Source organism: Lissotriton vulgaris, chromosome 7 (assembly GCF_964263255.1).
Source record: "Lissotriton vulgaris chromosome 7, aLisVul1.2, whole genome shotgun sequence".
Lineage (NCBI taxonomy): Eukaryota > Metazoa > Chordata > Amphibia > Caudata > Salamandridae > Lissotriton > Lissotriton vulgaris.
Window position 1 is genome coordinate 692,467,648 of NC_141695.1, and position 22,988 is coordinate 692,490,635.

At 46.7% G+C, this 22,988-nt stretch overlaps 1 protein-coding gene across 1 annotated transcript in view; it reads left to right on the forward strand.

Annotated features, from left to right (window-relative positions):
• CEP95 (centrosomal protein 95) overlaps window positions 1-22,988 on the forward strand; it is a 622,972-nt gene that overhangs the window by 576,076 nt on the left and 23,908 nt on the right. The window contains exon 19 of the mRNA XM_086930924.1: window positions 9,816-9,962. Within this exon, the coding sequence (XP_086787050.1) occupies window positions 9,816-9,962 (147 nt within the window). The remainder of the gene's footprint in view (window positions 1-9,815; window positions 9,963-22,988) is intronic.

Sequence of the window (22,988 nt, forward strand, 5' to 3'; positions counted from 1 at the left end):
GCACTGAAGGCATTCCTCCCCTCTGTCCGGGGGAGTGTAGTGCAGGTGTTCACGGACAACACCACCGCCATGTGGTACTCCAACAAACAGGGCGGGGTGGGGTTGTGGACCCTTTGCCAGGAGGCTCTGCGCCTCTGGCAGTGGCTGGAACATCAGGGCGTGACCCTGGTGGTTCAACACCTGGCAGGTTCTCTGAACGCCAGGGCGGACTACTCAGCCGCTGGTGCATGTTGGATCACGAATGGCGTCTGAACTCGGACGAGGCGCAAGGCCTCTTTCAGCAGTGGGGAGAGCCTTGGTTAGATCTATTCGCAGCAGAAGAGAAGGCGCAATGTCATCAGTTCTACACGTTGGAATTTCCAAGGCGGCACTCGCTCGGAGACGCTTTTCGTCGCGAGTGGAGTTGCGGTTTGTTGTATGCCTTTCTGCCTATACCACTTCTGCCCAGAGTGCTGACCGGGCCCAAGTCATCCTTGTGGCTCCGGACTGGGCATGAAGATACTGGTATCCCGAGCTACACTCAGCATGTCAGTCGATCCTCCGATTCGTCTGCCTCTTCAGGAGGAACTTCTGTCGCAGCAGCAGGGGACGGTACTCCACCCGAACCTCTCCAGTCTCCGCTTACATGCGTGGAGATTGAGCGGCGGCAGTTGAGGCCATTTGACTTGCCTCCTGAAGTCTGTAATGTGATTCTGGCAGCCAGGCGTCCCTCCACAAAATCGGTATACGCCTGCAGGTGGATCAAATTTGTGGCATGGTGCACTGCAAAGGCTGTGGATCCTCTTTCTGCCCCTCTTTCAGAGGTTCTCCTCTTTCTTCTTTCTCTTTCCCAGCAGGGCTCTGCTCTGGGCACTCTAAAGGGCAACCTCTCTGCCATTTCCGCCTTCTTAAGGCTCCCTGATCAGCCCTCTTTGTTCAAGTCCCCGGTTGTAAATAGGATTTTGAAGGGCATCACTCATATGTTTCCTCTGTTCCTTTCGTGATGCCTCAGAGGAACTTGAACCTTGTTCTATCTTATCCGAAGTGCGCTCCCTTCGAGCAACTTCATAACTGTCTTCTTCGTCTCCTTACTCTTAAGACTGCATTCCTGGTTGCCATCACCTCTGCCAGGAGAGTGAGTGAGCTCCAGGCTCTTTCTTCTCAACCTCCATTCCTTTCTGTCCATCCGGACAAAGTTGTGTTGCAGACGCGACTCTCTTTCCTGCACAATGTAGTCACAGCCTTCCACATCGGGCAGTCCATCACCTTGCCCGCCTTCTTTCCACCTCCGCATCCCTTGAAAGAGGAAGAAAGGCTCCACCGTTTGGACCCAAAACGTGCGCTATCCTATTATCTGGATAGCACGTGCCAGTTCCGGGTGGATGACCAACTCTTTGTTGGTTACGTGGGCGCTAAGAAGGGACGGATGGTGAACAAACGGACCATTTCTTGATGGGTCGTCTTGTGCATCAAGGCTTGTTACTCTCTGGCTAAAAAGGAGCCTCCTGTGGGGCTACATGCCCATTCAACTCGGGCCACGGCGGCTACTACTGCCCTGGGTCGGGGAGTCCCCTTGCAGGACATCGGTCAGGCAGCTACGTAGGCCTCGCTGCACACGTTCGCAAACACTACTGCCTTGTCGGCCGTTCCGTTCTCCAGGACTTTCTGGTGTGATCATTGGTTCGCAGACCCACCACCGGGGTTGGTATTGCTGGGGTATCTATTCTAAGGTAAGGAATTTAATACTAACCTGTTTCTTTCAGATGCACAAGTTACTTACCTTCGGTAACGATATATCTGTAAGAAACAGTAGTTAGTATTATATTCCTTACCACCCCGCCCATCCTCCCCGTTCTGCGAACCGATATCTAGGGTTAAGGTCATCCCCTTTCAGGGCCCTAGTTTTCATGGCACCACTGTTGGTTTTTATCATGGCTCTGCGTTTCTGACGCGGAAAAGCTGCGTATAAGAACTGACGTCAGCGCGCGAGAGCGGCGTCTAAGTACTCTGGCGACATCATCCTGGTGCAAACGACACGGACGAATGACGCGGAGCCGCAGACAACGCCTACCGACGCGCAGGGGTACTGCTACTCAAAATTTTCCCGATCCAGTCTGACGCCTGGGGATATTCTAAGGTAAGGAATCTAATACTAACTACTGTTTCTTACAGATATATCGTTACAGAAGGTAAGTAACTTGTGCCATAGCTCTCAGCTTTTGTTTGACATCCCCCCAAAATGTCTGGCGCAGCTATTGCACCTGCTTCGTATAGTCGGGGAAGATGCAGATTATATTATTCTTGAATTTGGGTTCTCCTTCGTGCCGGACCACTCGTAGGATAGCATCCCTGGCCCTATAATTAAGGACTTTTGCAATTACTGTGCGTGGGGGAGGGCACCAACAGGGGGCTTTAGCGACAATATACGGTGAGCTATCTTGACCACTAAACAGGTGGACAACTGAGACCAGGGGATCATTGTTGTTATCCAGTGTTCAAAAAAGAGTTCCAGACTCTGACATTCCACACCCTCTGGAAAACCAAGGAAATGGAGGTTGCAGTGGTGGGAGCAACCCTCGACAAACTTGGCTCTAGCCTCCAGTGTGATCGTTCTGGCCTATAGGGACTCCAGCTCAGCTTGTAAAAAGGCCATTTTCCACTGTAATTTAGAGACGTCCTGCTCAGTGGACAGCGATTGTTCCGCCACTCAACAAAGATCCACATCCTGGGAGACCACCTCAGTTTTTGCCTGAACAGTTGCTCTTGAGGCTTCAATTGCGCCCAAGAGCTGGGCACTGGTCAGACCCTGTGGCTCTGGTATGAGTTCTAAGCTCTCCTGTGGTGATGGGTTCATCTCTGTGCTTGACACCGAACCTGTAAATTGGTCTATTTTGGTCTACTGAGGCCCTCTCTGTGGTCTCTTACTCTATTGCTGGCATCTGCCAGTCGGGCCAGTTAGGCTGGTTCCCTCCACAGGGCAGTGGGCAGGAGCAACCGCCAGCAGTGCCCACTTGCATTCCTGGATCCACTGGGGGTGTGCAGCATGAACACAGCCCTGCAGTGGGAAGCAGCGGGTTCCTCAGGAGTCTGCCACGCCCACAAACAGCCGGTAGTCGACACCAACAGGTGCAAAGCCAGCTGACACCCTGGCTCGGTGTCTTTCTGCACCACTCCGGTCACTCCCCAGAGCACTACCGGCTAGGTCTGCTGGGCAGAATTTTCCTCGCATCAAGGGGGAGGAGGCCGGGCACAGAGATCAAAGATCGAAGGCCAACTGATGAGATACAGCCTGTTCGGGCCCACCACAGGAGCAGGGCAGCCTAGTCCGTTGGCCAGTCAGGCCCACCACCACCAAAGGCCCCGCACCAGATGGCTCACTGATACACGATGTTCAGGCCCCTGAGGAGGCTGCCGAATGCACAGAGAGCAGTGGGTAATGGAGGGAACAAAACCGCTTACCTTACAGCGCAAGAGTCCAGCTGCGCCCAGGGTATGGGCTGTGTATATGCCCTTACGGCAGGCAAACCACGTTCCAACTGAATCTGGACTCAGGGCGCGGGTCCTGCTCACAGGCTGCATCTCTCCAGGTTGGTGCAGGACTGGTAAAATTCGCCAAAACCAGCTTGCCGTAATCCTCTCCGCCTGGGCCGTGCACACGCTGAGTCGCCTCCAGTGGATGACTGTGGGAGTAGGATGTATGCGGATACCGAGGCAGTCTGTTGCAGAGCCTACAAAATTGCCGGCCGCCATCTTTGCCGTGTATACCGTGCCAACCTGAAGTGTCAGATGTTTCCATCTGGGCGAAGACTTTTGCCATCTTGCAAATTTCCAAAGTGGGTTGGGTTGGCCCGAGAACTTTTACCCCGTTTGTTAGGACATGCCCAGACGCCATTCCAACCCACTAGCTCATGCCAGGCTACAATGTGGCACCTCCAGGCATCCACATCTGAACATTCTTGGCCATGAGGCAGAACAGAAGAGGACTAGACCTGATGTGTGTGGCCTAGGATGGTGCCCTGAAGGACTGAACTTCCTTCCTCTTGTACCCAGGTCAAAGACGTGGACTCGAAGGGTCATAAGACTGCCCTGTTATGGGCTATTGGTATACAGCCAGCTACAAGTGGCCTTTTCCTGCTGTCAAGTGGTAACTGTACCTGAACTAGACCCTGCTATTGGCTCTTAGAACTGCCCTGAGGTCCTGAGGCCCTTCGAAGTGTATTCCTGTGGTGGTTTGGGACTTAAAGGACTAAAGTTAGAATGTAAAATCTTTGACCAGGATGAACCTGGTTGGTGTTTCTGATCTGCGCTTCATTATGTTCAGCATCAAATTGTGCCTAAGTCCCGGTCTACTGTGACCATTGACTATCATTGGCACTTTATGCTTCTTGCCCCTATTCTTACTCACAACTTTAACGATTAATTCAGATATCTGGTTCCGCTTATTAGATGAAACTTTGAATATTCATATCTCCAGTGCCTCTTATTGGATACAACTTTGAAAATCCATATCTCTGGTTCCCCTTATTGGATTGTTTTCATTATATTTGTTACAGTTTACTCTATTTTCCCGAATTTCATTTGGGAATTTTATTGTTTTGCATTTGGACTTTAGAATTGTTTTTATACTACATAAATACCTTACACATTGCGCTAAGTTAAGCCGGTCTGCTGTGTGCCATAGCTACAAGGGGTTTTAGCTCAATGTATTATAGTGACTTTAAGGGTTCACCCTAACAAGGGGTGTGATTATTCCTTGAGGTGGGTAGTAACCCACCCGAAATAATTATATAATTTCCTACAAGAAGGATGCAAATTCTTGCACGATCAACATTAGAGTTGGGGGGGGTGAGTAATCAACCTTCTGTATTGAAATTGACGGCATGGTTGACTGTTTCCCTTTGTTTGAGCTGGCATCCTACCTTCTCCCAGCAGGCATCCTCCCTGCTCCCCTTGTTCACATACCTTACTTTTAATACAGGTCAGCGCTTTCTCTGCAGTGTGGTGATGTCATATGACATGCTATGATAGGGCATAGTTTTGTGCTTGCCATTTGTTTCATTACTCTCAATGTATGAGCAATGTAGATTTCTGTTGGGGGAGAAAATTCCATCTCAAGAAGTATAGGTATGAATGTTGTGAGGATGTTTAACATGGCTGACCCTCTGCTAACTCCGGAAGTTCAAAAATTCTAATATTGTCCCTTCTACTGCGATCCTCCAGATTTAGAACACCTCTGCAAGTTCCAAAGTTAATTTTCGAAGTCTGGTGGCTCCAGTTGTTTTATTTCCAAGGGTTCAATTTTTTTGTTGGATTTGTCTATCTGCACACTGAGCATAATGTGTTCTCTGCAGAGTTTCTTGAGTTCCTTGTAGTTTCTGTCATGGATATTTCTACATTAGTTATCGAGACCTTAAAGCTTTTCAGTTCTGCTATCATACTGATGTTAGCTACCTTTGAATCGTCATCAAGTGTGATTGTTGTGGTATTTTTTTACTGACAACCTCAGAAAAGAGGCTTGTCGAGAGGTCCTGTCCATTGACATCTATAAACTCGGCCTTGCTCAATTATTAATTTGCTTCATGGGGGGAATGGTTTAACTACAATGCTGTGCACTTCTTACTAAAATGAGTCGGGTGGTTCTCTTCGCTGCCTTCCCTCTCCATAATGGTATTGAAAGAAACACCTGCATAGTTTTTATGACCAGGTGTTTCCATCAGTATTTGCTTTTGTCACCTCTGAGAAATTGTAGTTACTTTCCTCTCAGTGTTCAGCTTATGTGCTCTCCACACATTAGCAGTACTCCTTATTCATTAAGAGATGGCACCTATGCGTATTGGTGATTCTGTGTTGTTTAATGGCTGCCTCTAGAGGTTTGATGATTAGAATGTGACTATCCCAGTTCAAACTGTAGTTGCCTTTTTGACTAATGACTCCACCCCATCGCTGATGCCCTCGGCAGGCCTCTATCATCTTTACTGTAGTCCACTCAACATTTCTCACTTCGTTCTTCCATTTACCTACAACCTTGTTGTCTTGTGTGTGTGGACAGTTGATGTCTCCTTGTCGGGAGTGGTTTACCGGTTTAAAGATCTACAGCAGCACAGGCATTAGTACTGCCTGGTATTTGAAAGCCATGCTACTATCCTTTGTGCGAATCTGTTGGTGCACTTGGTATGGCAGTTTTATAGGCAGGGGCAGTGGTATCATTGCTGTACCTCAGCAGAGACGTACCACCATACATATCTACACAGTCGTTGGATTCACATTAAAGCAGAACTTGACACAAGTGGGGTCAGAAGACTGTGCCAGACACAGAAAAATATCTATTTACACAAAAGATTCACAAAAGCATTGTACACTGCTGTCACCCCTTTATGTGACAGACTCGGGGCATGGACAGTAGCTTGGTGCTCTTTTTGAGGGTACGTTTGTGTGTCCCTCCAGAACAAGTTCTAGACCTTGCATTGTTGGGGACAGGCTTCGGCTTCTGCACACACGCCAGATTAGCGTCTTTGTTGGGCCAAACAAAAAAATTCAGGATAACAGTTCTATATGCAGTTGACCGAGATTAATGCGAGTTCAGCCTGCATGGGACATTTTCATCCCAACACCAACAATTAGTAGTTTTGCTTTCTTACGAACCAAGTGGTGAATATATAGATATTCACCACATCATAAGTTTTTGCTATTGTAGTTGTTGGAAAGTTGCCCTTTCTGAAGGGTATCCTGGATTTTTTGCCGTTCATCTGAACCCTATTTTGCTCGCTATAGAACACTGTGCACTTGACCCATGCTAACTATTGATAAAGTGCCTGTGCTACTCTTTTCAACATAATAAAATTGGTATGTGCCTGGTTTATTTAATTTGCCTAGAAGTTCTTCGTATATGGTACCAAGGTATAGCCAGGGCCTGTAAGTTAAATGCCACAAGTAGACTGCAGCACTTTTTGTGCCGTCTACTACAGAGACCTTGTAAACATGACTGAAAGCATTGGGGTGCAGTATTTAGTTTAATAAATGTTATCTCTGGCTAGGAAACACAAACAAATTACATTTTCTGACTTTTTGAAAGTCTGATCTGTAATAAATATTTTGGGAAGGGAACTTTTTAGAACAGTTACCTTTGCCCTGCCTGAAGTCCCTTGAAACTAAATCTGCATTTTTCTTTCCCTCTTCTGCCACCCAGTATTTAGCACTTGAATAGGCGTGAATAAGGTGTGATAGGGGACAAATGGTCTTGGGTAATTGGAGGTGTTATCTTTGACAGGATGACCTGTGGGCTGGGCACAAGAACTTGATTAACTTGGGAGTAGCCTACTCTATCATAGACAAATGGTGCCCGACACATGGGAAGTGCCCTTCATTTGTCCCCGCTCCCAGCCTGACTGGCCCCAATCACAGTGGGCATCCTTTTGACATGACAGTTTTGGATCCTGCTGGAGTGTCAAAACCTGCTTTACAGGTCTACTGAGGTTTTACATATAATACTTTGGGTGCACTTCAAATGGCAAAGACAGAATGCCGATGCAATTTGTGTGTATCACCTCTCTGGTTGCTGAAAACTCAACTTTGGTCTTCCACACGTTTGTCTCTGAGGTTGTTGTAGGCACATGGACTGCTCCAAACTAGAGTTTGGTGTTAGATGTGGACCGACTCTAGGATTATCATTGTACACTTCCCACTCAATATCCCAGGTTTAGTGTGGCCGAAATCTTTGGCCATCTTTAAAATTCCTAATGTAGATTGGGTTAGTCCAGGAAACCTTTACCCCAGTTTTTTAGTGCGTTCCAGGTATCATTCCTACCCACTAGTTCATGCCAGGCTTTAATGTGGCATCTCCAGGCAGCCCATTCAGAACATGCCTGGACCTCTGGAAGATCAAAAGTAGATTGATCCTTCTGTCTGAGACCTGGACCTGCTCACTCATGTATCAAGGACAAAGAAGTGGACCCAAGGGTCCTAAGGCTGACTTCCTGTTAAACAGTGACACAACAAGCTACAAGAGGTCTTTTCCTGCACCTGCACTGACCAGTGGCAACTGACCCTGAACTGGAGCCTGCTGTGCTTGCCACCCGGTGACTGTTAGGTGCCTCCCCTATGGTTCTCCGGTGCTTTAAAAGGGTAATGTACAGTGGAGGATTGGGACTTGAAGGACTAAAGTCAGATGGTAAAATCTTTTACCAGGACGAACCAGGATGCTGTATTCACCCTCGCTCCTTCATGGTCAGCGTCAAATTGCACCTATGTCCTGTTCTACTGCGACGATTGACGATCACTAGCACAGTATGCTTCTTGGCACTATTTCTACTTAACACCATGCGCGCTAGCGGAATTCCGCTCGCACGCTGGGATTTTCGCACTTTACGTGACGAGCTGGGCTCGTCATCAGCGTGCGAGGAGGCTACGCCATGACGAGCCCAGCTCGTCATCAGCGTGGAAGGGGCTATAACCTTAAATATTCATATCCCTGGTTCCCCTTATTGGATTTTTGTCATGTTGGTGTCATTTTGTTTGTGAAATTGTACTCTATTTCTCTAATTCATTTTGAGATTTTTACGGTTTAGTATTTCGACCTTATTACTGTCTAATTCTGCATATATACTTTACACATTTCCTCTACATTAACCGCATCCGCGCTGAGAGAATTCTGCTCCTGCGCTGAGATATTCAAAAACGCACTTTACGTGACGAGCTGGGCTCGTCATCAGCGTGCGAGGAGGCTACGCCATGACGAGCCCAGCTCGTCATGAGCGTGGAAGGGGTTAAGCCTGTCTGCTATGTGCCAAGGCTACCAGAGGGGGAGCTCAGGTTTATTTAGTACGTTAGTGGTTCACCCTGAGAAGGACTTTGATTAGAACTTTAGGTGGGTGCCTAACCCCTCAAAAAATAATCAATTTCTTACAATGGTTATGTTCCATATTGGACTGCCCAATCCAAACGTATCTCATTCTACTTTCCTCTTGCATCGGCTTTCAATGCTTGAAATGGGAATCTGTGCTACAAAGAGGAATTTGTGTGCTTTACCCATTCTTCATCAGCTTTCTCCACCTCTACCCTTTTCTTCTAAACCTCTTCACTTTCTCCTTTATGGTCAGACCTCCTACTTGAGAAAAGTGTCTGCACTTGTTGGTCTGGTCCATTGATCCTGCAAACCTCTGTACTCCTTGGTTCCCTCTCACATCTTTCCCTTTTTTCACTGCTTACTCCTGTTACAGCCTCACCCTGATATTTCATGTTTTCTGGTTTAGGTACCGCTACAGTCACAATGTCTGTAGTGAATTTGTGGAATTCAGTTCACCATGGGTAACTTAAACACATTGGTTCAATCAGATGCCTTCTGCTTTGGGCTGTTTTATTGCATACACTCCAAAATCCCCTTCCTACTTGTTATGTTTTGCACAAATACTTTTTTTTTTCTTCAAATGAACGACTTTTAAGGGGCAGACGGAGATGTGGATGTGTTCATAGTGATCATGGTCAGTCTATGTTTAAAATGGAGAATTTGTGTATCTTGAACCTTCTGATAATATTATACAAACACTAACACCATTCAAGAAAACTAGTTCTAAAAAAGGACTCACTTTGCACTTTGGTGTTGATGAAAGATTAGGTTCACGATGTCTGATGACTACGTTCTGATGGTGTCTGCGAGTTTGTGAGATTGTGTTCTAAGATAGCATTTAAACAAACACGTACTATGTGCGAGATAAGTGTGTATTAATTGGGTGTGCTGATTAAAATTAATTTATGATGCAGAGGTTGCCTTGCTGGGCAGTTACTTTGTACCTAACTGTGCATACATTTGAATTCAAGCTTATATATTTTTTCATAAATAGATATTTACAGGCCTATTTGAAGAAGGTTTGGAAATACAAAAAGAGAGACTGCATGACATAAGATCATATGCCAAAGAAAAACGCGAAGAGCAAAAGAAGCGTCACAAAGATGAGCTAGAGTCGATGGAAAACTTCTACAAAGATCAGGTACGCTTCTGCATTTAACTGGCTCTCTTCTCACCTGCAGCAAAGACCCACTTACTTTTTCAGCAGTAGAGAAACTAAATATATGTGTTAGTGTAGATCTTATCCCTCTTGCAGCAGCATATATTTCGATCTGTTCAAATTGTGGTAGAGTTCTTTTTCTTCAAGGCTGTGCTGCGGGATAACTTAACAGAAACTCTGACCGACCTCACTCCAGATACTTAATTTCATTTCATGCAATTATCTCACAAAAAGGTTATTTTGTAAATTAATTTTGTTGCCACCTTCACTAACAGTTGAGGATTTTTTACACGAAAGGTCTGTATGGTCATGGAGATTACAGTTTTGAGCAACAACCTCTTTTTTTTCCCCCCGGAGTCAGATACAGTGTAATTTAACAGTATAGTGTGGGCTGACGGTCGCCTAGGCGGTTATTTCGCTGGACGTGGTGCTGCTATCAGAGGAAGAGAGGGATGCACTCCTAACAGAGATTCTGCCACAGCTGATTGCCGGCACGGTGTTCAAGGCGGGCGGGGGGTGGGGGGATGTCTTTGGCTGGTGAGCCCACTGGAGGGGGCCATTCAAGTCTGGAACAGGGTATCTTAGAGCGCCCACCACAGTGTCCCATGCCCTTGCTACTTCCAGGGGCCAAATTCCTTTTCTCGCTTCCCTGAGTAATATCGCACCTTCATAACCTACCCACTTCTCCAGGTCCTTCCTCCATTTTGTTTTAAAAAAAACATTTTATTCGGTTTTCCATTCAGTAGTTACATTCAACTTCAGTATCATATTACAGTTGCACACGTTATGTTGCTTTATATCTCAAAAGATTTTTAAGAAGGGATAACATGTATGTTAGGGTAAACCATCTTTTGTATAGTAAGAGTTGAGGTGTTCTGGAGAGAAGCATGTTTTCCCAGCTAAGGAGGTGGAACAACCTGTGGTATCGTTGATGGGAGGAAAGTTGGGGGTAACAGTCTAACCTGGGATTGAACTAAGGGACGAGTGGTTGGGAATGGGCATGGGCATATGTGAGGTTATCTGTGATAATTAACAATCAAGGGGATTCGGAAGGGCAATTTTTTAATGGGGTCCTGCGTAGGGGCCCTGGAACTATAATAACAAAAGATTTACGCTGTTCCCCGGGGAGTATGAATAAGGGCGTAACCAAGCCCAACAAGAAGAGGGGGGCACGAATGCGGGGGAATGCCCCTTCCGGAACTAAAACCCTCATACACCCAGCAAGCTAGGTGTCATTCTTCATCACTTGAGTTTTGCTCCTCGTCAAACTGGTGCTGCAATCTTTGATGGGCTCCCATAAAGGGGCTCTTTACCGGAGATCTGTTGTTCCTGCCAGTTGGTGCGTGTGGGTATGAGGGTTTTAGGGAAAGTGTAGACGTGTAAGTGAAAGTGGGAATTTTAAAAAAAAGTTAGTAAATCCACGGAAATTTTTAATGCTGTGGTTCACTACTTTATTAAAAACAGTGATCAGAATGTGACACGCTAGTACTATGATCCAGCAGTGTCTTAATCTACTTGAAGGTTAACATGTTTCATGCTCGGAAGAGCAATTAGTCAGGACCTAAAAATCAAGAGTTTGGTGCTACACAGCAAGATAAGGGGTAGATATTACCTTCCACTCGGTTAAATCAAGGCAGGCCAGGTGGTCCTGCAGTCTCTAAGTGGGTGGCAGGCATCCCTGGCGGGTGCCGCGTACCACCTGAAAGACGGTCGAAATGTGGCAGCCGATGCTGATCCGAGATGTGACTTTCATATACAATGGTCTTGTGTATACCATAAGTGTGGGGCCTATGCCCCCGCGTTAGAGCACCCAAACAGGTAAGGCCATGTCAGGGTATTGAATGCCTTCTCCAGGATCAGAAAGTACGCTTTGGAAAATCGGTCCTATATCCCATCCTGGATTTATAACAGCCTGCGGATATTTTGGGAGGTCTTTCTGCCGGGAACAAACCCATATTGATCAGGGTGTGTCAGTGCCGAGAGGATCCCTGTGTGTAGATCCGCTAGGATCTTTCAGAGGATCTTGCAATCAGCCGATAACAGTGTGATTGGCCAATATGAGGTCAGTAGTAAGGGGTCACATTCTGGCTTTAAGAACAATGCTAGAAGAGATTTGGGCATTGAGTTTGGAATCTCTCCTACCTTTAGTGTACTACCTTGTATACTGTTTCCAGTCTGGGGGCCAATTGTACGGAAAATGTATTGTAATATTTTAGGGACTTTATTTCATGCTAGGGTTTGCATGGCGTTTTTCGCATCTTTGGACTTGATTTGCACATCAAAAATGGTTCTATTGGAAGGGGTGATTTGTTGTAAGGTTAGAGGATTTAAGAATTAATTTGCAGATTCCAAACTGTCTTGTCCTGGGGTACCGTATACTTTGTCGTAAAATCGTAAAAAATGTGTAGGATCTGTGTGTGTGGACTATGGTCCCTGTAGGGTCGGCTATTTTAATGATTGGTTGTGCATGTGTGTTTTGGGGCATTATCCAGGCTATAGACACTCCGGCTCTGTCCCCTCCCTGGTGTGTCTTAGCTGTATATGCTTCAAAATTGTATCTGCGTAGCTCTGTCAAGGCCTCTGCATACGAAGTCTTTGCTCCCGCTGTCTGTGTTGGGGACGCCGTACCTGCATCCTCAGCCTTGGTCGGAGTTGCCATTTAGTTTTCTGTCACCGGTATGGTACGATCTAATGTCACGCAAACCCCTGCTATTTGCCAAATGCACGCCCCCCTAATGACTACTTTGAAGGCATCCCGTTCTAGCATCCTGGAGGATGCTGTATGTGTGTTTTCTGCAAAATGCTATTTCCTTGTTTGTGGCGAAATACTGAGTCCTCAAGGCTGTCTCTGGGTAAACGCCAGGTGGGAATCGAAGGTAGAGGTGAGCGCCATTTGGGAGTCATGTCTTGTGCATCGTGATCGGAAAGAACTCAGCCTAGATAGTCTGTACTATAGATCATAGAAATAATTACTGATGTGCATAAAAATCAATCAAGCCCTTACCTGCAGGTTGTGGGAGAGAGTGGAAGGAGTAGAACTTCGTCGTCTGGTGTTGATGTCTCCAGGCATCCAGGAGTGACCAGTGGTTCTCCCATGTGCGATAGCCTATAGTCTGTGTACTTGTCAGGGAGGTTGGGAGGATAAGATCTGTCCATGGAAAGGTCCTGTGCGTAATTGTAGTCTCCTCCTAGGACCCATGGAGAGGTTGTGATTTGGGCTAGTATGCACAACAGGGAGTCCCAGAATTTCCCTTGCTCTGTGTTTGGTGTGTATTTGCTGCCCATTCGTGTATTGCTGTGCTCCGATACGAAACTGTTCATCGAGTTTCCCTCAGTGCGCAATCCACTGTACCCGCGTTGGTATTGTCTTGTACGCATATCCCACTTCTCCGCGTATTGTAGCAGTCAAAAAAAAAATCAATTTCGATCGGAAAACTCGTGCAAGGCCGTCGGGCCTAACCTCGCCGGTCCACCTTTCAGTCGATGGAACGGACTCCATTCAAATTCTTCCCTCTATGCCACACAAATATCCTCGCACTGACACGCACAAAGTGTGCAACTTGTGCTTATCTCCAGAGCACAACGAACAAAGCTGTGACGCGTGCCGATCCTTCTGATCCAAGAAAACTCTCCGCAATCGTCGGGCTCGACGTCATGAAATGCAAAGCCACAACATCGAATACATGTTTGACATCTTCAGTGAAGGATCTGAGCAAGAAGAATTTGATGCACAGGGGGCCGAAGAGGAACAAGAAGAGCAGCTCTTATCAATTCCTGAATCAAACTCCGCACCAAACACCCCGCGCCCCGAAATCCAACTCAAACAGAGCAAAAGGCTTCGGTTCCACCTCCGCCTCCGGCCCATGATCGGCACCGAGCCGATATTTCTGATGAGCCGTCTCGGCACCAGAAACCCATTGTCAAGTGTTCCGGCTCAGGATCAAGTCTGCCAAAGTCTGGCACCGAGCCGTAAACTTCGAGGCCGAAGACTGCTTCGGAGTCGAAATCCTCGATGCCGAAATTGAAAACAACTTTGGAGCCCAAACCTTCCCCAAAGGCCCCCGCCCCCCTGCCCCCTCCCAAATCACATCCTAAACAAAAGGAACTTTACAACAACCCTGAAACAGGACATCTTCTTTTCAAACTGCCTCATAAACGCAAACCTGAGTCAGAGGACATACCATATAAGATTTCTTCAAAGAGGAAAAATGTCGGTACTAACCCTTCTCCTCCTCCACCGCCATGTTCCCCTACACCTTCACCACCTTCTCCAGTGTTGGAACATTTACTTATCATACCACACAATTCCCGACCCTCACAACATGATGATGATGATGATGATGATGACGGTATTCAATTACATGTTGATCCATGGAAAGACTACACTATTGACCCACCTATAGATAATGACCAAGACCTTTACCCTGTAAAGCCTTCCCCTCATGATGACAATGTAGGATATTTAGAGTTGCTTGCTAGAGCTGCACAATATTAATGGGTACAACTACACAAAGAATCACTATAAAGATTTCTTGTTCAAAACTTTAAGGAGTACATACAGATCTAGTCAGACTCTTCCTATGCTCAAAGGCATGATGAGACATACTGAGGACATCAAAGACCCTTTTCGTGCTCACATTCTGACTCCCAGAATAGATCAAAAGTATAAGCCTGCTCCCTCTGATCCAGTCATTATTTAGGGACAGTTACCCCTTGACTCACTTGTCTATAATGCCCGTAAACGGGCTAATTCACAAACCTATGGGGATGCCCCCCCCTCCGGACAAGGAATCAAAATTAATAGACCCCTCTGGAAAACGAATAGCTGCCCAAGCGGCTAATCATTAGCGCATCACCAACACCCAGGGCCTCTTAGCCAGGTATGATAGAGAGCACTGGGACGAAAAGGAGCAATTGCTCCAATATCTCCCAGACGAGCACAAAGCTAAAGCACACAATTTAGTACAAAAAGGAAAGCTCATCTCCAATTCCTCTATTAGATGTACCTTTAATGCTGCTGACACTGCAGCTCGAGAGATTAACACTAGTGCCTTACTCAGGAGACAAGCCTGGTTAAGGATTCCCGATTTCAAACCTGAAGTCTAGCATTTCATTTTAAACACCCGGTTTGATAAAGAGCATCTTTTCAGGCCTGAAGTTGAATAAAAAAATTAAAAAAAGACACTGAAGTAGCTAAGTCTATGGAAGTTCTATAGTCTCCTTCTAACCGGGGCTCCTTTCATCGCTCCTTTTATCGGGTGGTGTGGGGGGGAGGGGGTCTAAGACCACATTTTCAGACACCAATGTTTCCTCCTACAAAGGCAACAATCACCCTTCCTCCACAAGAGGTTTCTTTAGAGGAGGATAAAGAGGAAACGGCGGCAAGGGTAGTGGAAGGGGTTCCATGCCTCATAACTCCCCCTCCTCTAAAAAGCAGTGACTTACCTACCCTTCCCCCGATCATTTAACACCTGTCGGGGATGTCTTTACAATTCCTCCCCATTTGGCAATCTAAACAGACAAATGGTTGTTAGGAATTATCCAACAGGATACTTGCTTGGGGCTCCCCACCAATCCTCCAAACATTCCACCCCATTCTCACAAACTGTCACTAGAACATGTGCACCTCCTCAAACAGGAAGCCCAATCTCTCCTGGTAAAAGGAGCCTTAGAGCCGGCACCATTTCAATATCAAGAATCGGGCCTTTACTCCTTGTATTTTCTAATTCCCAAAAAGGATGGCTCGTTAAGACCTATTATGGACCTCAGAGAACTGAGCGTCTACCTGCTGTCAGAACATTTCCACATGGTGACACTTCAACAAGTTCTCCCACTTTTAAAACAGGATGACTTTGTCTACTCTAAACTTAGAGGACGCATATTTCCACATTCCAATTGACCCCGCTCATCGCAAACATCTCAGATTTGCGATAGTGGGTCAACATTACTACCGTTTGGAGTCACCAATGCTCCCGGAGAATTTACCAAATGCCTGGCAGTAGTTGCAGCTCATTTGAGAAGATAACATGTCCATGTCTTCCCCTATCTGGACGACTGGCTCAATAAAGCCAGCACTTACCAGAAGTGTTTCCAACAGACTCAAGCCACAATACGCTTACTGCACCAACTAGGGTTTATAATGAACGCGCTGAAGTCCCATCTGCAGCCTCCAAACACATAGACGTATTTGGGAGCCACCGTCGACACTCAGAAAGCTCTAACCTCTCCCAGTGCAGCCAGAATTCACAGTATTCAGTCTCTTCTCATTCAGTTTCAGCCCAACCACTCATTACCAGCCTGAGTCTTCATGCAACTGCTGGGAATGATGGCATCTTGCATCATAATTGTACCCCATGCAAGACTTCACATGCGTCCCCTTTAAGAATGCTCAGTAAGTCAGTGGAACCAATCAATCAATTAACTGATCTAGTGTTGGTAGACTGCCGCACCCATCGATCTCTGCAGTGGTGGTACCCACAAAATGTATCCAAAGGGCGGCCCTTTATCGAACCTGTTCCACATACAGTGCTAACAGCAGATGCATCGCTCACTGGTTGGGTTGCCCACTTACAGGATCACACAATCCAAGGATTATGGAGTCTAAAGCACAAATGTCTCCATATAAATCACCTAGAGCTACTAGCAGTGTTTCTAGCGCTCAAAGCCTTCCAAACTCACCTCGTAGGCAAAGCTGTCCTAGTCTGCACGGACAACATGACAGCTATATACTATATACAAAAACAGGGGAGGGGACCCACTCTCTCCAACTGTCACACCTAGCACATGCCATTTGGAAATGGGCAATACACCATGAGATTTATCTTCTGGCAGAACACCTTCCAGGAGTAAACAATCAGATTGCAGACCCTCTCAGCAGACAAAAGCTTCAAATCCACAAGTGGGAACTTCATCCTCAGGTTCTCCTTCCCTACTTTCAGGAATGGGGATATGCTCTGATAGACCTGTCACCGCAGCAGAAAACCGAAAATACCCAAGCTTTACCTTCAGGTTCCCACAACAGCTCTCCAAGGGCAATGCCCTATGGATGACCTGTTCAGGGACATTTCCTACGGTTTTCCCGCTTTTCCGCCTCTCCCACTCATTCCAATGGTAGTTTGGAAGCTCAGCCAAACATCCCTCACACAAATTCTCATTGCTGCAACATGGGCACGTCAACCCTGGTTCACCACCCTGTTGGAGCTGTAAATAGTTCCACACCAAGAGCTGCGTCTCACCTCCAGTCTCCTTACTCAGCCATGGAGAAATCAGGCATCCACATCCCAAAGAACTCAACCTGGCGCTCTGGCTGTTCATAGTTTGGTTATTTACACTTACCACCAGACTGTATGAACATCCTAAAAGAAGGCCTACTACTAGAGCATGTTATGCAGCAAAATGGAAGCAATTTGTTATATATCGTAACAATAGCAATATCAATCCTCTTGATGCTTCTGTTACATTTACTACCTGTTACATTTACTACAATCTAGACTAGCCTACACATCCATTCGCTTACATCTAGCAACAGTCTCTGTATACGTACAAAACAGGCATCATTTATCTCTATTCAGAGTACCAGTGATTAAAGCCTTTATGGAAGGGTTAAAAAGTGATACCACCAAGAGTCCCATCTGCACCAGTGTAGACCTAAACCTAGTCCTTGCAAGGCTAATGGGTCCACCATTTGAACCAATGCATAGGTGACAATTACAATTCCTCTTATGAAAACTTTTCTTTACTCATCGCAATAACTTCACTGAGGAGAGTTGGTGAACTCCAGCAATTAACTATACAAGAGCCTTTCTTTCAGCTGCATAGACAAAGTGGTTCTTCGCACAATCCTAAATTTCTCCCTAAAGTCGTTTCGGCCGTTCATATCAATCAATTGGTTGAGTTACCTGTGTTCTTTCATCACCCTGATTCTGTAGCAGAACGAGCTCTACACACCCTTGATGTTAGAAGAGCTCTATTATATTAAATTGAAAGAACAAAAGGATTTCACTAAACAAAGCAACTTTTTGTTGCTTTTTCTCTACCACACAAAGGCATTCCTATATCTAAAGAAAGCATTGCAAGGTGGATTGTAAAATGTATCTAGACATGTTATCAGAAAGCAAAAATAACTTTATTAATAACCCCTAGAGTGCATTCCACTGACAACATAGGGGCTACTATGGCCTTCTTGGGGAATATTCCCCTAGTGGACATCTGTAAGGAGGCAACATGGTCTACACCACACACATTCACCAAACAGTATTGTGTAGATATGTTAGCGAGGCAACAAGCCAATGTAGGCCAAGCAGTTCTTAAGACACTGTTTCAGACAACTACAATAACTACAGGTTAGCCACCGCTTTGGGAGTATACTGCTGTATAGTCTATGCAAAGTATGTGATCTACAGCTCACATGCCTCGAACGGATAATGTTACTTACCCATTAAGCATCTGTTCTTGGCATGTAGACCTGTAGATTGACATGCGCACACCCCGCTCCCCGGTCTCCTGTAGTTGTTGCAGTTTTTCAGTTTACATACATGTGCATGGACATCTCTATTCTACACTTACTAACTCCATTCTCACCCTCTGCTGGAAAACAATTAACAATGAAGTTCATGCCCATGCGCACTATCACCGAAAGTCACCTTACCTCGTAACCGGAAAGACTTCTTCGAAGAAAAATAACTTGCAAACATCCAGACTCAAAACTAAATGGCAGGAGTATGCAAAGCATGTGAATCTACAGCTCTGCATGCCAAGAACAGATGCTTACTGGGTAAGTTGTGAGGCTCATTGGGGGCTGTTGATGGCATTGGGGGGGGCATGGTTAGGGGTGCCATGTGGGCGTTGAACCTGCTCCTTGAAAATCCGATAGGATTTATTGCTATTGTTGTCCATTGCTTGAGACTAGGTATGGAATTGGGATAGGGCTAGGGGAAAGGTAAAAACTGTAATGGGACAAAATCCCTGGGGATCCAAACATCGCATGGTGCAAACTCTCTAGTGTATTAATGGGTGGGTCATACATATGAGACTGGGGCTTCTATTGTGTGCGGACTGTAAGAACAACCTGGGTGGCCGGTGAGGGTCATGATTGTCAGATTGAGATATGTGTTTGTGTGCAGTTTGAACCTCACCCATTGGACTGTTGTAGTATGTGGAGGCGTGGTGAAAGAGATAATTGTCCATGCAAATGTCTTTCAGATTAGTGTGTCCACTGTTTGTAGGGTGACAAGAGGTTGGGTCACTGAGTCTGCACAGGAGGTGCTCGAGTTGTTGGGGTCTTACTCGGGTGTGAAGATGTGAGGACCCCCTTCCAGGGTTCTCGTGTCTGTGTTTTCCGGTCATTCTCCGAGTTTGTGGCGGATCTGTAAGTGTGGCTCCATCCAGTCAAGTGCCTCTTTGTAGTCCGTGAAAAAGGTTGTGGTCTCTTCGTGTAATATTTTGAGGCGGGCCGGAAACAGCAGGGAGTATTGTATTCCCTTTTGGTGGAGGTGCCGTTTTATCTCCAGAAAGGACGACTGTTGGCGCTGCACTCCCCGAGTGTAGTCAGGGAAGAGCATGACACTTTTTTCTTCAACTATGACGGGACCAGTCAATCTTGCTGCTCTTAGTATGGCATCCATGTCCCGAAAGTAGAGGAGTTTTAAAAAATATATATTTTATTTGGTTTTTCGATAAAGGATCGGGCAACAGCCCTACAGTGTCCTGTAGAAGAAAAAGGATTATCATCATGAAAATTCCAGCATTTTTACCAATTTTCAATACCAGCCAAACATGCTGTACAAATGTAACAAACTGCAGACCGTTTTTTTATCTCAATAAATGACTACAGATCATATTTTTATAGTGATCCGGTGACCGAAAATACGGGCCAGGCTGATTAGAGTGCATGCGGGGGCATGGAGCGCAATTTAGTGGTCCGTGGATGGCAGAGGGGGAAGCTCGATTACTCTATATGACGCCCAACGGGTCCATATTTTCCGATGTTTTGCAGGGCATCCACATGCTAGGAATACTGCAATCTCGGCCTCCATACATCTATCAAGCTCTGTGTTCAATTTGCCCAGGGTCGGGGGAGATGTCTCCTTTCATAATTGTGCAATGTCCCTCTTGACGATAGTGAGAGCTAAAAACATTAAATGCTGCTTATACTTATTACCCCCAATGTCGTCAGTGCTGTGCAGGAGGCAGAGGCGAGGGTCAAGCAGAATCTCCCATGAAAGCACCTCGCTAAGACAGGACCGAATTCTATACAAAAGGGGTTGCAACGCCGTACAACTCCAGACTGTGTGCAAGAATGTCCCCTCTTCTCGGTTACACTGCAAACATGTGGGGGACTGGATAACACCCTTCCACCAGAGTCTGGTCTGTGTGTAATAGTCCCAGTGTAGGTATTTAAACTGTATCAGGCGGTATCGTGTGGAGACCGCTATGCCCCGCGGACTGGCCTTAGCTTCAGCCCAGTCATCGTCCGTCAGGTCTGGGCTATTAGCCTACCACGCCATATGCGTCTTATCGAGTGTCGTCGGTGTGTGAGTCGTCAGGGTCTGGTATATTTGCCTAATCTTATGGAGACCAAGGTCACCCATGAGTAGCCGGACTTCCAGAGGTTGTAATTCTGGGAGGGTCTCAAGTGTGCGGATCAGAGGAGTGAGTGCATGACAAATTTGGAGAAATTTGTAAAATTGTGACTGTCCGACCCCTCTGCAATATGTGGATTGTGCACGTGGGGAGAGCAACCTTCACTGCGCCACCATTCAGCAAAATGTTTTCAGTATGGCATCCACCTGTGCGAACCAAGAGTATGAAATAGGTTAAGGGACGTTTTGTAGGAGATACAAAATCCGGGGCAGCGACACCATCTTAAAGATGGCCAATGGCGCATATAAGGACAAGGGGAGGGAGGACCATATTGCTGTTTCACTATTGAGACCAGCCAATAATGGAGTAATATTATGTGCCCAGGAGACTGTGGGGCATGGGGATACGGACACACCAAGATATTAAAAGCCTTCCGTCTCCCAGGACCGCTGCGAAACCCAAGCATCACGATCCGGATGACCGCACATGGGGAACAGCAGCAAGTTTGCAGTGTTTGTGTGTAACCCTGTAGTTCCCCCAAACACAATGAGAATTTCCTATATACGGGGCCCAGAATACATGGGGTCTCATGAAAAAGAGGGCGTCGTCCGAATTTAACGCGATACGGTCCAATCGCGACTGAGACCAGTCAAAGCCACGGAGCACTGGGATCCCCTCTAACCCACACCGCTAGGGGCTCAACCGCAAGAGCGAACAATAGTGGGGACTATGGACAGCCCCATCTAGTGCCTCTGTGGATAGGGAAGGGGTGGGTGCGGTTCCCCGCAATACGTACTGACGCAGTGAGGTCGATGTAAAGCAGGCACACATAGGCAATATAGCACGGCCCAAAATTGACCGCTTCTAGCAATTGGAAAAGGTACACCCAACTCAAGGAATCAAAGGCCTTGTCGATATCGGCCAATAGCATGACGGTCGGCCGTCCCAGTGCTGGGGTAGCTGCCATAGTTATTCACTCTCCTGATATTGTCGCAGATGGCTCTGTGGGGCATTAAACCTAACTGGTCGGGATGTATTAAATCCGAGACGCAAGCTCGTAGGCGATCCTCCAGGACCTTCCCCAATAGTTTAGGCTCGAAATTGATGAGGGAAATGGGGACAGTATGAGGAAGGGTCATCAGGAGGACGACCAGGCTTGAGGAACAGCACTATCTCTGCATGGCGCCTGTCTTGGGGCAATATGGTTTGTTCCTCTGTCTCTTGGATTGTCTCCAGTAAATGGGGCACTAAGAGATGTATATTCGGCTGCAGAAATTCCATAGGGAATCCATTAGGACTCGGGGCATGCCCCGGATGTATAGCATTGATGGCGCCCATCAGTACGTCTACTTTAATTGGGGCCTCTAATTGCTCGCGAAGGTGGACCAAAAGTTTATGTAGCAAAATATCCGTGAGGAACTCTGCTATGAGATCGGCCAAGATCAGCTTTTGTCGGGTATACAGAGCCATGAAGTGTTGAGCAAATGCCTCGGCAACGCCCACCAGTGACATGCGTAATGATCCATATGCGGCGCGAATAGCAGGGACAATCGCAGGGGAGTTATCAGCCTGACGTAGCCGATGGAGCATTCTGCTTGATTTGTCGCCCCATTGATATACCCGGTGTTGAGATGCCTCTCAAATATGCTTAACCTCCCCATTAGATATTGCTGCAGGTCTTGTTGCGCCTGCAGCACGGTGCGCCATATACTAGGGCTAGGGTCTAGTTTGAGCTGTGCAGCCAGGGCTGACTGGCGCTACTCCAAAGCCTCCAAAGCCATGAGTTGCCCCTGTCGTGCCCTGTTTTAGGTCTCACCTAGCGGCGCACGTCATGCACTGCTCGCGTAGGCGAGATCTATTGTTGCCGACTTGCTTAGCGATGCGAGACAGGATAGGTGCACGCGCGTGAAAGACATCAGCTGTGCACGCGTACGGCTCGGCTTGCAGCATTATCACAACGCCTGCTCGCACCATATGCGTGCGCATCTCACGGCACCCAGACATGCCATGTGCACTCTCACGCCCTCTTTTAGACAGCCGATGTGCACGCTCATGGCATGTCCAGAGTGCGCCTAACTTACATTGGTCCTCTAAAAGAATGGGCGGGCACCGGCAGAATCACAGGGTGTTTAGCGTCCCTGCTGAGATTTGAACCCAGTTCCCCAGCTCAGAGTTTTACGCTCTAGCCCTTAGGCAACATCCTCTCCCCAGGATGGAATCACAAAGTGACATATGCACTTCAGTAAGATTGGTCTGTCTATGATTTTTAGGGGTGCGCTAAGTTTTAAAAAATGTCTAATTTTAGAGGAAGTAAAAGATGTCGCTGTAATCCAATTTACAAAGCAGTGCAGAATGTTCATTTGTGTTGTGGAACGGACATATAGCTTCACACACCTGGCAAGCCACAGAACATGTAAAGCATTGATC